At 44.3% G+C, this 15,966-nt stretch overlaps 1 protein-coding gene across 1 annotated transcript in view; it reads left to right on the forward strand.

Moving 5' to 3' along the window:
- LOC105813330 (E3 ubiquitin-protein ligase HERC2) overlaps nt 1-15,966 on the forward strand; it is a 193,360-nt gene that overhangs the window by 91,234 nt on the left and 86,160 nt on the right. Inside the window, exons 35-43 of the mRNA XM_012647969.1 lie at nt 268-459; nt 6,618-6,805; nt 7,920-8,112; nt 9,733-9,915; nt 12,781-12,962; nt 13,487-13,634; nt 13,713-13,909; nt 14,016-14,246; nt 14,950-15,088. Of these exons, the coding sequence (XP_012503423.1) occupies nt 268-459; nt 6,618-6,805; nt 7,920-8,112; nt 9,733-9,915; nt 12,781-12,962; nt 13,487-13,634; nt 13,713-13,909; nt 14,016-14,246; nt 14,950-15,088 (1,653 nt within the window). The remainder of the gene's footprint in view (nt 1-267; nt 460-6,617; nt 6,806-7,919; nt 8,113-9,732; nt 9,916-12,780; nt 12,963-13,486; nt 13,635-13,712; nt 13,910-14,015; nt 14,247-14,949; nt 15,089-15,966) is intronic.

Here is a 15,966-nt window from a genome sequence, read left to right on the forward strand (position 1 = left end):
ACTGTTACATTTGAAATGAAAGGAATGGAATAGGGCACCAGGGATATTTAGAGAGCAGCATGCTAAGTCTTACAGACAGATGGAGAGATCCGTGCTTGGAGTGCAGGTGGTAGGACCATTGCAAAGCATGACAGAGCTACCTGATGTCCACATTCTATGGAAATCCACTGAAAAATAGAAGTGTAAAGTAGTCTCCAGTGCTTTCTGCATCATGTGTATTCTTGTATCCATGCACAAGAAATTTAAGTGAGCGCCAATGCTTATTAGGTATCCAGCCTGTTCCCCTGCAAACCATTACCAATGAGAACCCGTCAGGACCGAGCCTGGGGACGATCCCGCAAGCACGCTTCCTCCTGGTGATGCTCAGCATGCTCACCCTGCAGCATGGAGCAAACAACCTTGACCTCCTGCTCAACTCCGGCACGCTCGCCCTCACACAGACGGCACTGCGGCTGATTGGTAGGTCGGCACCAGCTTTAGGGCCTTATGAAAATGTCAAGATTTGCTTTCTCTCTCTCTTTTATTAAAAAACTTTTTTAAAAATTGTGGTGAAGTACAAATAATGTAAAATGTACCATTTTAAGTTTACAATTCAATGGTATTAAGTACATTCATACTTTTGTGGAACTATCACTGCTGTCTGGTTCTAGAACTTTCATCACTCCAGATACACCCCATTTAGCAATCACTCCTCATTTCCCTTAACCTACAGTCCCTGACAACCACAACTTTCTCTCTCTCTGGATTTGCATATTCTGGATATATTATATAAATGAAATCATACAATTTGTGGCCTTTGTGTCTAGCTTATTTCATTTAGTATATATTGGTACTTTATAGCTGAAAAATATTTCATTGTATAAATATACAACATTTTGTGTATCTGTCAATGGACATTTGGGTTGTTTCTACCTTTTGCCTTTTCTAAGTAGTGCTGCTAGGATCATATACATAGAAATTTTTGTTTGAATACCAGTTTCCAGTTTTTTTGGTTACATGCCCAGGAGTGGAATTGCAGGGTCATATGATAACCCTATGTGTAACTTGCTGAGAAACTACCAAACTTTTCTGCAGTGCTGTACCATTTGACATTGCTACCATCAGTGGACAAGGGTTTTAGTTTCTCTATATCTTCATCAACACTAGTTATTTTTTGTTTGATTAAGTCTCTCCTAGTGGGTGTGAAGTGGTTTCTCATGTGGTTTTGATTAGCATTTCATTGATGATGAATGGCATTGAGCATCTTTACATGTGCTTGTTGGCCATTTATATATCTTCTTTAGAGAAATATCTATTCAAGTTCTTTGTTCATTTTTTAATTATCTTTTTGTTGTTGTAGGAGTACGAATAAATTTACCAAACATTTAGAAAAGAATTAACACCAATCCTCAAATTCTTTCAGAAATATCTTGGGATATTAGACCTTCACAAATCTATAGAATTTTATCAGCTCTGTGAATTGAAGTGTTTTCTCCTATTCAGTGGCTTATTTTTTTTCTTTATGGACAGGAGTTTTTAATTTTGATAAATTCAGTTTATCTGTTTTTCTTTTGTTTGAGCTTTTGTTTGAGCTTTTCATATTTAAGAAACTGTTCCCAAATCTACTATATTTTCTTCTCTAAGTTTTATTGCTGTAGCTCTTACATATTTAGATCTTTGGTCCATTTTTAGGTAATTTTTTTACATGGTGTGATGTAAGAGTTCAACTTTTTTCTTTTGGTTATCTGGTTGTCCTAATGCCATTTGTTGAAAGGCTGTTCTTTCCCCCAAGGTATTACTACTGCTGGCAGAAATCAGTTTGCCAGAGATATTTATTTAGGTTTATTTCTGAATTCTCAATTCCATTCTGTTGTTCTGTATGTCTGTCCTTATTGCAGTACCATGCTCTTTTGAACAGTGTAGCATTTTAGTAAGTTTTAAAATTGAGAAGTGTGTGTCTTCCAATTTGGATTTTTTTTTTTTTTCCAAGGTCATTTTGGCTATTTTGAGTCCCTTGCATTTCCATATGAATTTCAAGGCTGGCTTTTCCATATCTGCAAAAAAGGCCATTGGGATTTCGTTAGGGATTGTATTAGATCTTTAGATTGCTTTGGGGAATATTGCCATCTTAATGTTAACTTCTTTCTATGAACTTGGGGTGTCTTTGCATTTATTTAGGTCTTCTTTAATTTCTTTCAGTGATATTTTATAGCTTTACAGTTACCAGGATAATAGTGGCCTCACAGAATGAATTAAGAAGTGTTCCCTAATGTTCTGGTTTTAGAATAGTTTGAGGATTGGTATTAATTCTTCTTTAGATATTTGATAGAATTCATTAGTTGAGCCATCTGGTCCTGAGGTTTTCTTTGTGGAGAAGTTTTTGATTACTGATTCAATCTTTACTTGTTATAGGTCTGTTCAGATTTTCTATTTCTTCTTGAGTTAGTTCAGGTAATTTGTGTGTTTCTAGGAATTTGTCCATTTTATCCAGGCTATCTCAGTTGTTGGCATATAGTTCATAGTATTTTTTTATAATCCTTTTTATTTTTATTTTGGTAGTAGTGTTCCTACTTACTTTTCTGATTTTAGTTATTTGCATCTTCTCTCCTTTTTTTTTTGAGACAGAGTCTCACTCTCTTGCCTGGGCTAGAGTGCTGTGCCATCAGCCTAGCTCACAGCAACCTCAAACTCCTGGGCTCAAGCAATCCTCCTGCCTTAGCCTCCTGGGTAGCTGGGACTATAGGCATGTGCCACCATGCCCGGCTAATTTTTTCTATTTTTAGTTGTTTGGCTAATTTCTTTCTATTTTTAGTAGAGACAGGGTCTCGCTCTTGCTTAGGCTGGTCTCGAACTCCTGAGCTCAAGCAATCCTCCTGCCTCGGCCTCCCAGAGTGCTAGGATTACAGGTGTGAGCCACCGTGCCTGGCCTCTCTTTTTTCTTAGTTTGTCTACCTAAAGTTCTGTCAATTTTGCTGATCTTTTCAAAAACCAGCTTTTGGTTTTGTTGATTCTGTTGTTTTTCTGTTCTCTGTTTCATTTACCTCTGCTCTAATCTTTATTGTTTCCTTCTTTCTGCTAACTATCGTATTCTTATTTTTCTAATTCTGCATGCTTTTATAGGTATAAATGTCCCTTTTCGCGCTGCTTTTGCTGCACTGCATAACTTTTGGTATGTTGTGTTTTCATTTGTCTCAAAGTATTTTCTGATTTCTCTTGTGATTTCTTCTTTGACCCACTGGTTGTTTAATTTCCACATACTTGTGAATTTTACAGTTTTCATTTTGTTATTAATTTCTACTCCATTTTGGCTGGAGAAGATAATTTGCAGTCTATTTAAATTTAAGACTTATTTTGTAGCTTAACATATGGTCTGTCTTGGAGAATGAATGTTCTGGGTATACTTGAGAAGAATGTATATTCTCCTCTTTTTGGGTGGAGTGTTCTGTTTATTTTTGATAAATATAATGTTCTTTGCCTGAAAATCTGAGATGCTGCAGGGTCAGTGGTCAAAATTCAAGTGAAAAAGCAAGGCCCTTTATCCATCAGTGTTAGAGTCCACATTTATCTGTTCAAAACCATGCATCAGTCTGGGAAAAAATCAGCATCTAAGAGTCATACACATACACCTGATTTCTTAAGACCACATTAGCAACTAAAAATTGCTTTTAAAAATTACAAAGGTGAGGGAGGGCATGGTGGCTCATGCCTGTAATTCCACACTTTGGGAGGCCGAGGTGGGAGGATCACTCGAGTCCAGGAATTCGAGACCAGCCTGGTTAACATGACAGACCTCATCTCTACAAAAAAAATAAAGCCAGGTGTGCTGGTGTGTGCCTGTAGTTCCAGCTACTCGGGAGGCTGAGGTGAGAGGATTGCCTGCACCCAGGAATTTGAGGTTGCAGTGAGCTATGATGACGCCATTGCACTCCAGCCTGGGTGACACAGCAAGACCCTGGTTCTAAAAAGAAAAAAAAAAATTACAAAAGTGAGCCAGGCACAATGGCTCACACTTGTAATCCTAACTACTCAGGAGGCTGAGGTGGGAGGATTGCTTCAGCCCAGGAGTTTGAGACCAGCTGAGACAACATAGTAAAAGCCCAAATCTAAAAAAATAAAAGAAAAATTAGCTGGGCATGGTGGTGCATGCCTGTAGTCCCCACTACTTGGGAGGCTGAGGCAGGAGGATTGCTTCAGCCAGGAGTTGGTTGCAGTGAACTATGACGACATCACTGCATTCCAGCCTGGGTGACAGTGAGACCTCATCTCTTTTTAAAAAAATTATAAAAGTATATCTCCATCTGGAAATTGCCTCTCTTTTTATGTTGTCTCCCTTTTTTTCTAGAGGCTCTAATAGATAAAAGTCTCTGCACAAATATTAATTATGGGGACTTGTTCTGTTAATAGTACTCACAAGTTTAAATTCCAGTTGACTTGCTGCAAAAAGCAAGGGAGTTGTATCTTATGAATATCTATCTATATTTGCAACTTTCCCTGATAAGGATGATTTATCATTTAAGAAATTAAAAGAATATGATATTAACTTTATGTAGACATCCTGACACAATAGCTACAACATGTAAAGCTACCAAAAAATTTCCTTCTTTTTTTGGTTGCAAATTTATTCAAGCCCCTGGCAGTAAATTTAGCTTTTATGGGGTTAATAGTACAGCTGCCCTGGAGATCCTAGCTGGAATACAGCTGTGTTGTCTCCTGGGGGCCCTTGGCCAAGGCAGCAGCTGGACTAAAGAAAAGGTCGTTTCCCCCCCAGTTTATCTAAAGCTTTCCTCCAACCATGGGAATGGATTAACCTTTTTTATTCTCTCTTAGAAGAGACAGGAACACAAACTTTTTACATTTTTGGCCCACTTAAGCCCATCTTTGGGACTGTTTGGGCCCTTTTTCCTACTACCTGGAGGAGAAAACAAAAAAGTACATGGACTGTATTTTCTCCCCCTCAGTATAGCCAGCAAGGCCAAACTGCAGCACAGCAGCCAGGGAGCCACAAGCCCACTCTGCTGGGGTTAGAGCTACTATTTTCGAGTCCACAGGTAAATTTTACTTCTCTCCGTTGACAGCAGCTCAGCTTATTTCATGCTATGGATGAGTCTGTAGCCACCCAGTACCAAATATTCTTGCCCCTCCCCTTCATTCTTCCTTTTCCCAGACAGTGCTTCTGCAGTGTTTCAGGGAGTTAGGGGTTGTTCTAGAGAACCTTGCTGCCTCACCTGTGTCAGGGTTCTCCAAGACCACCCCCAGGATTGACGATTTGCCAGGAAGACTCACAAGACTCAGCATATAGTCGTACTCAGGGCTGTGATTTATTACAGTGAACAGATAGAGAGCAAAATCATCAAAGGAAAAAGGCACATGGGCAAAGTCCAGAGGAAGCCAGACGCAGGCTTCTAGGGTCCTCCCAGAGGAGTCGCACAGCACACACTTAATTCTTCAGCACTGAGTTGTGGCGACACCTGTGAAATGCTGTCTGCCAGGGAAGCTGGTTAGAGACTTGACACCCAGGTTTTTCACTGGGGCTGATCACACGGCTACCCTCTGCCTGGCACATACCAAGTTCCAAACCTCAGAGGAGGGCAGGTTTCAGCATAGACCACACTGTTTGTACAGACAGATCAGGCACAGTGGGCCACATTTATCACTTAGGTCAGCAATCTCCAACCTTTTTGGCAGGGACCGGTTTCATGGAAGACAATTTTTCCAGGGACCAGGGGTGGGGGATGGTTTTGGGATGATTCAATGTGTTACATTTATTGTGCAGTCAGACCTCTCTGCTAATGATAATCTGTATTTGTAGCCACTCCCCAGCACTAGCATCACTGCCTCAGCTCCATGTCAGATGATCGGGCATTAGATTCTCATAGGGAGCACACAACTTAGATCCCTCTCGTGTGCAGTTTACAGTAGGGTTTGCGCTCCTGTGAGAATTTAATTGTCACTGCTGATCTGATAGGAGGTGGAATTCAGGTGGTGATGTGAGCAATGGGGAGCGGCTGTAAACATGGTTGAAGCTTTACTCGCTCACCCACTGCTCACTTCCTGCTGTGCAGCCCAGTTCTTAATAGGCCATAGACCAGTACCGGTCCTTGGCCTGGGGTTTTGGGACCACAGACCTAGGGAACAAGGGATTCCTCCTGAAATCTAGGTTACCCAATGCCTGCCAAGGGCTGACCCTGCAGCTGGCCTGAGGAGACGTCTCAGTCTGAGGGCTAGCTCTGTTCTGCACAGAACTGTTAATGTTTGTTAATTTCCCATTGTTAGACATTTAGGGTGGTTATCTTTGTTTTTCTATTATAAAAAATGTGATGAGTATCTTCCTAACTTACTCATTTTGTTCTTTCAGAGGAAATAGTTCCTAGAAGTAGAGCAAATACCTTTTCTGAGCATTTTATATCTTCTGAGCATATTTATATATTTTGTCCTTCCCCTTCCCTTCTTTGTATCCTAGATCTAATCAGTAAAATTTTTAGTATTTATTGTATTAATTAATTAATTAAAAAATATAGGATGGGTTCAATAAAATTACTATCTTTATCAGTACCTATCGATTTTTTTTGTGTGTGCATTAAAGAACAGGACATTGTAGCTACTTATTGGCTCAGCTGTTGTTTTTGCTGTGCTGACAGGTCCCAGTTGTGACAATGTTGAGGAAGATATGAATGCTTCTGCACGAGGAGCCTCTGCCACAGTTTTGGAAGAAACAAGGAAGGAAACGACTCCTGTGCAGCTCCCTGTCTCAGGACCAGAACTGGCTGCCATGATGAAGATTGGGACCAGGGTCATGAGAGGTGTGGACTGGAAATGGGGCGATCAGGTACTCAGAGATTTGATTCGAACATATTAGTCACCTTCTGCACATCCTGATTGATGTGGTATTGCGGGGTGGAAATTGGAATAGTTAACTGCCTTAACTAAGGAGATAGATGACATAGTTGTTGATTCCTGAGCTGCTGAATACAGTCAAAACCAACAGAGAGTAATGGCAGCCTGCCGTGGGGGCACCTCGAGCAGAATCAAGTCTGCCAAGAGTAGCAGCTATTTTCAGACAACTCATTGGTGTGAGGCTCAATTTGATGTGCAGGTGGAACAAGAGTGAGAGTGAGCAAGAGAGAGTAAATCTCATTCTGAGTGAGAGCATTGTGAAAGCTCTGAGGCTGGAGGCCCAGATGCTGCCACTGTAAGCTGTTGGCCATGGGCTGTGAAGTTTACCCAGCAGTTCTGGGGATACTGGTTGGGTGGGTGGCCATCTCTCCATTTTCCTCATAGCATGCTGCCTCCAAATCTGTCCTGGGTGCTCCCAGGTGGAGTTGCTTACCATAGCCCTAGCTAAGTTAAGGCAGTGTTCACCTTCCCATGGCTCTGTCTGGGTTTTCTCAGCCACACTGTTAAGCATGGGCTTTGTTACAGTCCTCTCAGAAATGAAAGTGTCTGGGGACAGGGAGCAGCATCCTATAAACTGCTTTCTCCCACAGAGAGGAGAGATGGAACTTCCACTCTGGGGCCCAGGGGGCAAACAGAAGCAGGGATGTGGGGGTGCTGGTGCCTGTCTCGGGTTTGTGCTGTTGTGAAGCCCTGGGAGGGCTTGAGAGGCAAGGATAGCCTGCCGGGACCATGCTGGGAAGGCCTGTCTGGCATTTGCTCAGAGAGGATCCTCACTGAGATAATACTTTTTTTTCTTCCCACTAATTTCTTTTGTAAAGGAGCATGAGAATGTTATTTCGTGGCATTTAATTTAAAATAATGTCAATTGTACATTTTGCAGGTTTGGGACCAATCTGTTAACATGAAATCTGTGTATAGTGACATGGCCCCCTTTATAGGGAGGGGGCAGATGGAGTCATTTGTATGGCAGGTCTCTGGTGGGGATGATGGAGGGACCAGGGCAGGGCACACACCCTCTTAATGGATCTTTATTTTGGCTTTCTCAGGATGGGCCTCCTCCAGGCCTAGGCCGAGTGATTGGTGAGCTGGGAGAGGATGGGTGGATAAGGGTCCAGTGGGACACAGGCAGCACCAACTCGTACAGGATGGGGAAAGAAGGAAAGTATGACCTCAAGCTGGCGGAGCTGCCGGCCTCTGCACAGCCATCTGCAGAGGACTCGGACACAGAAGATGACTCAGGTGGGTGATTCATGGAGGCAGTTAGTCCAAGACAGTCTGATGGAGTGTCTAAAACAGTGTGTCAGGGCTCATCTGCAGACAGTGCTTGGCCCTCTGAGCCTGCAGGTGACACTGATGGATGCAGGTGTACAAAGAGGCTCTGGGCTCCAGCAGCCCTGCTGGAACTAACTTCCTGCATTTTCCCTCCCTTCCTGCTCCTGCTCCCCCTTTGAGAGTGTGATGGTGAGGTAAGGTGCAGCCTCACCTCTAGTGGGTCTTGTGTGCTTGGCACTGAGCTCCAGTTGGAGGGAGTCAGCCAGGGCTTGGTGGAGGCCATTGCCCTGCAGTGCTCTGTCCATCTGCCTCCTTCTCCAGCCACGATCCTCACCAGAGCATGATCCAGTCCCACCTGCCTCCTGCCTTTACCTTTCCTCTGCAGCCCTTGACTCAGAACATATCACATAATATGAATTTAGTCAGTACTTTATTGATTCCAGGAAAGCAGAGGTGAGAATTTGGGGGTGGACCCAGAAAGTTAGATCCTATCTAACTTCATGACATTTTCCAGCTATGTCCAAAAGACCTTGGGACAAGTGAGGGAAACGTCACATGGCTGGTCTTGGTAAGACTGTTCGAGAGGCCATCACTGCCTCACAGGGCTCCAGTGGCCACTGTGTGTGCGGTGCCATCAGGCCAGGCCCGCTGTTAGAGTCAGCAGAGACCTGGAGGGTGTGCTCAGTAAAGAACAGGTGGTGTAGCGGGGTGGAGAGGCTGTGTCCCAGAGCACAGCGTGGACTGGGAGCACACAGGCTCACATCTCGATGCCACCACTCTGGGCATGTCACTTCTGGGGCCCAGTCCCCCAGATGTGAACAGAGATGATGCCTGCTGTGTGGGGCTGTTAGGAGTGATGCACTTGGAGTCCCCATGCCCTGGCAGTGGATGCTGGCTATGTTACCACTGTATCTTACCCACAGCCTGCTGCTCCAGACCAGGGGCCACCCCTTCCTCTGCCCACCATGACAGGTGGGAGGCAGGCCTGGCTGTCTGCCTGGTGGCTTTTTTCACAGGGATGTCAGAGCCTGGGCAGGGGTGAGGCCATGTGACAGAGGGTGGCTTCTGTGGCCACATGCCTTCTCGTTCCAGGGCCAGCCAGGCTGGACGTGTGAGTGGCTTCCCTGCTCCAGAGTGCAGATACTTTGTTGTCATGTAGGTCGTAGCTAGCTCATCAGAACTGGCTGTTGACATTTGATAAGCACTTCCCTCTAAAGAAGTGAAACTTTAGAATCATTTCAGTGTTTCTGAGTTATATGCATGCTGATGTTTAAAAACGATTAGCTATTATTTACAAGGCTCATTTTCTTTGAGCGAGGTGGGAAATGATCAGCATGGGTGTTTGGTGTATCCTCAGTTCCATCTTTTCTTCTTGTAAAAATCTGTTTCCTCTTCCAAAGTGAAGACGAAGAATGTGAAATCTGTACTTTCCTCTTGATTTTGCTGTGAACCTAAAACTGCTCTAAAAATCAAAGTCTTTAAAAATAAAAAAAGAAGAATGTGATATCAAATCCTTTAAATTACATACATGGCCATCTTCCAATTTTATTTGGGAATACAGTTTCTTGTTTTGATTATTTTTTTCAGAATCTGAACAAATTGAAAGGAACATTCACCCCACAGCAATGATGCTTACCAGCACGATTAACTTACTGCAGACTCTCTGTCTCTCTGCTGGAGTGCACGCTGAAGTCATGCAGAGTGAAGCCACCAAGACTCTGTGCGGCCTTCTGCGAATGTTAGTGGAAAGCGGGACGACGGACAAGACACGTATGGAATGAATGGTTGTGGGCCCGGGAGTCAGCGCTGGGGGCTGCATATTGGCCACGTTTGTGTGGATGTGGGCGAGTGTGTGTGTGAGCGAGTGTGTGTATGAGTTTCCTGTGGCTGCCATAACGAAGTACCATGGACTGGGCGGGATAAACAGCAGGAGTTTATTGTCTCACAGTTCGGAGGCTGGAAGTCCAAGATCCAGGTGTGAGCAGGGTTGGTTTGGTCTCAGGGCCATGAGGGAGAGTCTGCTCCAGACCTTCCCCTACTTCTTGTGGTTTGCTGGCGATCATTGGTGTGTCTTGGCTTGTTGAAGCATCACCCTAATTTCTACCTTCGTGTTCACATGGCATTCTCCCTGTGTGTGTCTATGTCCAAATTTCCCCTTTTTATATGGACACCATTTAATTTCCATCTAAACTATTTGTAGTATTGTTTGTAAATTATTTACAAACAAGGGGATATTCTGAGGCTCTATAGGGCTTAGGGCTTCCACATATGAATTTTGAGGGGACACTATTCAACCCATAACATTGGCTTAAAACAACAAATTTATTCTCAGTTCTGGAGATCAGAAGTCCCAAATCCAGGTGTCGGCAGGGCCATGTTCCCGCCGCAGACTCTAGGGGAGGATCCTTCCTGCTGTGTCCAGCTTCTGGTGGCTCCAGGCTTCCTTGGCTTGTGGCCGCATCACTCCAGTCTCTGCGTCTGTCTTCACATAGCCTCCTCCCGTGTCTCCATGTGTCCTTTCTGTTTCTTACAAGGACTCTTTCATTGGATTTAGGTCCACTCTAATCCAATATGTCATCTAAATTCCTACCTTAATGATTTCTGCAAGAGACTTTGTCTCCAGATAAGACCATATTTTGACATTCCGGGGTTTGGCGGGGGTGGGGGGCAATTTAATCCATAAAGTGTTTGTGTGTGAATGTGAGTATAAATGTTGGAGTGTGAGTTGAGCAAGTGGGGTGACTGTGAGCAGATGTGAGTGTGGGTGTGAATATAATGAGTGTGTTTCAGAGTACTGTGATTGTGTGAGAGTGTGAGTGTGATGTGTGCTTAAGTGTCAGGATATACTGTGTGTGTGAGTGAACATGAGTGTGAGAGTGAGTTTGTGATTGATGTGTGTGTGGGTGAGAGTTTGTGTTGGAAGCATGAGTGTGTGAGAGTGTCAGTGTGATTGTGTGGTTGTGCGAGTGTATGCATGTGAGTGTGTGCAAATGTCCACGAGGGCATGTGGGTGTGGGTGGAGGACTACATATGGGTGAAGCAGGAGTGAGAACATGAGTGTGTGTACATCAGCATGTGTGTTTGAGTTAGTATGTGTAATTGTGTGTCTGAGTAGCTTGAGTGTGAGAGCATGTGTGAGGTGTGTTTGAGTGTGCATGGATGTGTGTGTGAGGGTGTTACTGGGTGTGTGAATGAGAAGCTGAGTCAGTAGGCATGTATGAGGCCCAGTGGATGTGAGTGTGAGAGGGTGGGAGTGGGTGAGTGCTTAAGTGTGTGTTGGCGAGAGGGTGAGTGTGAGTGTGAGTGAGTGTGCTCACGTGTGTGTTATGTTTCAGTGTGAGGGCATGAGTGACTTGTGTGAGTGAATGTCAGCATTTTGATTGTCAGTGGGAGGCTGTGTGTATGTGACAATATGGATGTGAGTATGGAGCGAATATATGTGAGTGTGGGTTTCAGTATGAGCTTGTGTATAACTGGGTGTTCATGAGTATTCGTGAGTGTGTCTCAGTAATTGTGAGTGCATGTGTGAGTGTGTACAGGAGGGTGGGTGTAAGTATATATGAAAGTGCATATGAGTGAGTGTGTGAGTGTGGGCTGGCATCTTAGGTCCTGTGTGCATATGTGTGACTGGGCTTGTGGGATTGTTATGTGTTAGCGATTTCAGTAGTGGTGTGAGCATATGCGAGAGTCTGATGGGGGGTGTGTACATGAGGGACTGTGGGAGAGAGCATGTAATTGTGTGAGTGTGGGTAAGTGTGAGTGTGAGAATGCATATGAGGGTGTGAGTGAAGGTGAGTGTGTAAGTGTCAGAGTGAGTGTGTGTGATTGTGGGTGAGGGCAGGGGAGTGTGTGTCTCGTGCTGAGAGAATGCAGGTGTCCCTGTAAGCCTGGCAAGCAGGAGGGCAGGTGGGAGGTGGGGAGAGCAGGCTGGTTGTGTGGGGCAGTAGGAGAGGCCCCAGGAGGGTTCAGCCTCGGAGCCTCAGCCTCAGCTCAGGGGAGAGTGGAGACCTGGACAGAGGTAGTCCCAGTCATTGCAGAATCAATTTGTGTAAACCTAGTGAAAACTTCTCATTCTCATCCTGTTAATGCAGACTCCTTAAACTTGGATTGGAAATTTATGGGACAGATTAAATATAAACAAGATCATGGGGTTATTTAAAACACATGCAAGTTTAAAAAATATAATAGATGCACTGTTGCAAATTACTGCTATTTGAATTATAGATCATTTTCCTAATGCTTATAAATGCTAATGTATATAAAATTCATTGACTAGTTTGAATTACTACACATACTTTAAAGGTTTAAAAAATGCTGCGAAGCCCAGCGTTGTGGCTCACGCCTGCAGTCCCAGCTACTTGGGAGCCATAGGTGGGAGGATTGCTTGAACCCAGGAGTTTGAGTCCAGCCTGGGCAATAGTGAGACCCACCTGGAAAAACAAGTGCTGTGAAATGTTCCTTGAGCTAACTTAAAAGCCTTCTCCCATTCCTCACTTTGGATTAGTCAAAGTGCAGCATATTTGTAAAGTAGCTTATTGTTGAAAATAAAATAATAGGTTATTAAAAATGAGGATTGTACCCATGATTTGTTTCCAGGGATTTGTGGCCAAGTGAGTTTGTTTTCCCTCCTGGCAGCTTCTCCAAACAGGCTGGTGTACAGAGAGCAGCACCGGAGCTGGTGCACACTCGGATTTGTGCGGAGCATTGCGCTCACGCCGCAGGTGTGCGGCGCCCTCAGCTCCCCACAGTGGATCACGCTGCTCATGAAGGTCGTGGAAGGGCATGCGCCCTTCACCGCCGCGTCGCTGCAGAGGCAGGTAATGTGCTGCTGGGCAGCCCCCAACCACTGAGAGAGGCATCCACATGCCGCTGCTCCCAGCCCTCCGAGTCAGGCGCCTTTATTCAGTGATGAATGCAGAAAAGAACTAGAAGTGACACAGGGTGGATTTTCTAGATGCAGAGGTTCTTGATTATTTTCTGCTGGGCAAGTTGCTAAACTTTAGTTTACTTGCTTTTCTGTTAAGTGATAAATTCTGCAACTGCTCTTCATCTGCTTCACAGGAGTTGTAGTTATTGTTTTAAGAAGCATTAAAAGAAAAAGACTTCTTTTTTGTTGAGGAAACAAATACATGCATCTTTAATATCTTTTAACCCCTGATAATCCTTACCATTAATCAACTTGGGTGTAATTATCTGGCTGTAAAATAATGAATATCAAAATTTTCACATCATAAATTGCACTATAGGAACAAAAAGTAAAGAGAAAACAACAATCTGTAATTTCTTCATCTATCAGATAATTTCTTTTTAATGCTTGTCGTTGTGAATTATCTTTTCTCAGATCTTGGCTGTGCACTTATTGCAAGCAGTGCTCCCATCGTGGGACAAGACAGAAAGGGCAGGGGACATGAAGTGCCTTGTGGAAAAGCTGTTTGGCTTCTTGGGCAGTTTGCTCACTACCTGTTCTTCTGACGTGCCGTTACTCAGAGGTGGGCAGCTCTCTCCCCTGCTTGTGTCCTGGTTTAAGAGCAGTGCGCAGTGAGCTTCTCTCTGTGCTTCTTCCTCAGAGTCCACGCTGAGGAGGCGCAGGGCCCGCCCGCAGGCCTCGCTGACCGCCACCCACAGCAGCACTCTGGCAGAAGAGGTGGTGGCTCTGCTCCGCACGCTGCACTCCCTGACCCAGTGGAACGGACTCATCAACAAGTATATCAACTCCCAGCTCCGCCTGGTTACCCACAGCTGCTCAGGAAAGCCGTCGGAGGGGGTGGGTTCTGCTTGTCAAAATTAATCTAGTTTCATTGTAGATTTGTGAGGAATGGGCAGCTCCGTGCACTTCCCTAGCCAATCTTGCTGTCTGCCGTCTACACTAGGCCCTGCTAGAGGACTACTTCCCCGACTCTGAGAACCCAGAAGTAGGAGGCCTTATGGCCGTCCTGGCTGTGATCGGAGGGATTGACAGTCGCCTGCGCCTGGGGGGCCAAGTCATGCATGATGAATTTGGAGAAGGCACCGTGACTCGCATCACCCCAAAAGGCAAAATCACTGTGCAGTTCTCTGACATGCGGACATGTCGTGTTTGCCCGTTGAATCAGCTGAAACCAGTAGGTGCACTTGTGCTCAGTTACTGTATGATAAGGAAATAGGTTTGTACTAGAACTGGGTTCTGGCATTAGAACCTGAGGAACTTAATTCTTGAACTTCATGTTTGCCTTTGAGGAAGATAATGTGACTTCAGGAAAACCATTTGCGTTTTGCCCGTATTAGTTTGTGCTCCTGTGATAAGCAGGGCCTGTCTCATAGGCATGTAGAACAGTGGTTCACAACCTTTTTCCATGTAGATAGGGCTTGCTTGTGTTGAGTGACATGACTTAATATAGCAGCTACTGTCATCTTAAACCTGTGAGTTAGGGATGCATAAGGAAGGTGAGTGATTTACATTATTTTAATGTAACCCAAGTACAATCTAACTATAGTTTTCTATAAAATACTGTTTTGATTATTTTAGGAATATATGTTGTAGAAAATTTGAAGCGTATGGAAAATACTTAAGAAGATAATAACCTGATGTAATTATTGTTGACAAGTTGGTAGAGAAAAATTAATATATTAATAGATTGTATTTATTATATGTGTAAGTCTCTATATTGCCTTTAATGGCATATTTTGAAATTATTCTCAGATGGAAAAAGACTTGCTGGGTATATGTGGTATTTCAGAATTAAGACTCATGGTTGTAACTTTCAGAATATTTTATTTGTTCATTTCCTTGGCTACGCGTCGAAGGCTTCTGTGCTCTCTCCTCAGCTCCCTGCTGTGGCGTTCAATGTGAACAACCTGCCTTTCACAGAGCCCATGCTCTCTGTCTGGGCTCAGCTGGTGAACCTCGCTGGAAGCAAATTGGAAAAGCACAAAATAAAGAAATCACCTAAACAGGCCTTTGCAGGTCAGTACGTGGTGCTTCTTGATGCAAAAGCTACAGTCTTAACTAGTCTTGCTTGGATAATGTTCTTTTATCAGAGCGAGTTCATATGACTGCTGAAGTCTCTCACATGGATTTACTATTTGTTGAGTTACAGTTGGGAATGTAACCTTGTGTGTGGAGATAAGAGTATTTTGAGGTCAGCCTTCAACATTGTGTTTAGAGCCACAGCTGAAGAACCCTCATGGCTCACCCCCTCTTGCTCACCGTTTATTCTGAACAAGCTTTTGGAAAAGGAGTCTGTGTTCTCTTCCTCCCCAACACCCTCACCCTCCACCCCATAGCCCTGTGGCCCAGTTACCATTTTGGAGCTTTACTTGTGGCATCCTCACTGCCAGAAACAGGGGCCTTTGTATTCAGATCCACCTTGCTTTGTGATGTGCAAGGTGGGCTAAAACTGTGGCCACTCTTGCTTAAACTATTCCTTTGGATCTAGAATGCTCTCATCATTTTCCTTGCATTGCCCCTTCCTTGTTCTTAGAGAGTGCTTTTCTCTGCCTATTATTTATACTCTTGAAATTCTTGTGGTTTCACCTGTAACTTCTGCTCATTGTGTCCACTCTTCTTGAGTTTTCTTACTCATTTCTCACCCATACCTGTGATGCTACTCTAGCATTTATGATGGTAACCACCTTCAACTCTGAATCTCCAGTTCACATCTCTGCCTGGAGGTCCAGTGCGTATACACCACAGCACGTCCAAAATTCACCCACCTTTCTGCAGTAGCCACCGTTTCCCATCATGGTGAATAAAACTGTCTGCCAGTTGGTCAAGCTCGGTGTCCAGGAGGCACCTGTTTTGTCCTCCTGTCTCTCACACCCCATGTTCCCTGTGCACTTCCT

The sequence above is a fragment of the Propithecus coquereli genome, unplaced genomic scaffold, assembly GCF_000956105.1.
Source record: "Propithecus coquereli isolate 6110/MARCELLA unplaced genomic scaffold, Pcoq_1.0 Scaffold28, whole genome shotgun sequence".
NCBI classification, from domain to species: domain Eukaryota; kingdom Metazoa; phylum Chordata; class Mammalia; order Primates; family Indriidae; genus Propithecus; species Propithecus coquereli.